General features: G+C 47.4%; 1 protein-coding gene across 1 annotated transcript in view; it reads right to left on the bottom strand.

Moving 5' to 3' along the window:
- Positions 1-532, bottom strand: part of CDK19 (cyclin-dependent kinase 19) — a 131061-nt gene extending 130529 nt beyond the window's left edge. The window contains exon 1 of the mRNA XM_009893627.1: positions 403-532. Within this exon, the coding sequence (XP_009891929.1) occupies positions 403-532 (130 nt within the window). The remainder of the gene's footprint in view (positions 1-402) is intronic.
- Positions 533-760: the final 228 nt, after the last annotated feature.

Raw genomic sequence — 760 nt, 5'->3', positions numbered from 1 at the left:
AGTGGAGGCGACCTGCCCGGTGTCCCCTTTCATAGACTCATAGAATGGTTTCGGTTGGAAGGGACCTTGAAGATCATGGAGTTCCAACCCCCCTGCCACGGGCAGGGACACCTCCCACTAGACCAGGTTGCTCAAAGCCCCGTCCAGCCTGGCCTTGAACACCTCCAGGGATGGGGCAGCCACAACCTCCCTGGGCACCACCCTCACAGTAAAGAATTTCTTCCCAATACCTAATTTAAATCTACCCTCTTTCAGTTTAAAACCGTTACCCCTCGTTCTATTGCTACACTGCCTAATAGCCCACTCCAGCAGGTCCATGTCCTTCTTACGTTGGGGACTCCAGAGCTGGATGCAGTACTCCAGGTGGGGTCTCACCATAGTGGAGCAGAGGGGCAGAATCACCTCCCTCAACCTGCCGGCCACACTTCTCTTGATGTCGCTGCAGTTCCGTGTTGGAAACACAAATTCTCAGAAAGTAGCTAGATGTAGCCAGATGCTGATAAATAAACTCATTTTTCGTACTAAGGATCATGAGGGCAGATTACAGCATTTGCATTCAAATACTAACCCACTCTTATTGCTGAGGCTTTCTGATTCAATAAAGCATAGAGATCTTTTAGACAAACACAAGGCTACCTACTTTCAGGTTCAGATTTCATGCTGAGTATTTTGAGACAATAGAAATATTTAGGCCTCTTAGAATTATGTCTCAGTCTCTCATTCAGGGATTTCTTTGTGAAAAACATCACTCTGCAAGCAT

This window comes from Charadrius vociferus, unplaced genomic scaffold (genome assembly GCF_000708025.1).
Source record: "Charadrius vociferus isolate BGI_N301 unplaced genomic scaffold, ASM70802v2 scaffold359, whole genome shotgun sequence".
In the NCBI taxonomy this organism is placed as follows: Eukaryota; Metazoa; Chordata; class Aves; order Charadriiformes; family Charadriidae; genus Charadrius; species Charadrius vociferus.
The sequence above is the reverse complement of the archived record's forward strand: the minus strand, read 5'-3'. Positions and strand labels throughout refer to the sequence as shown.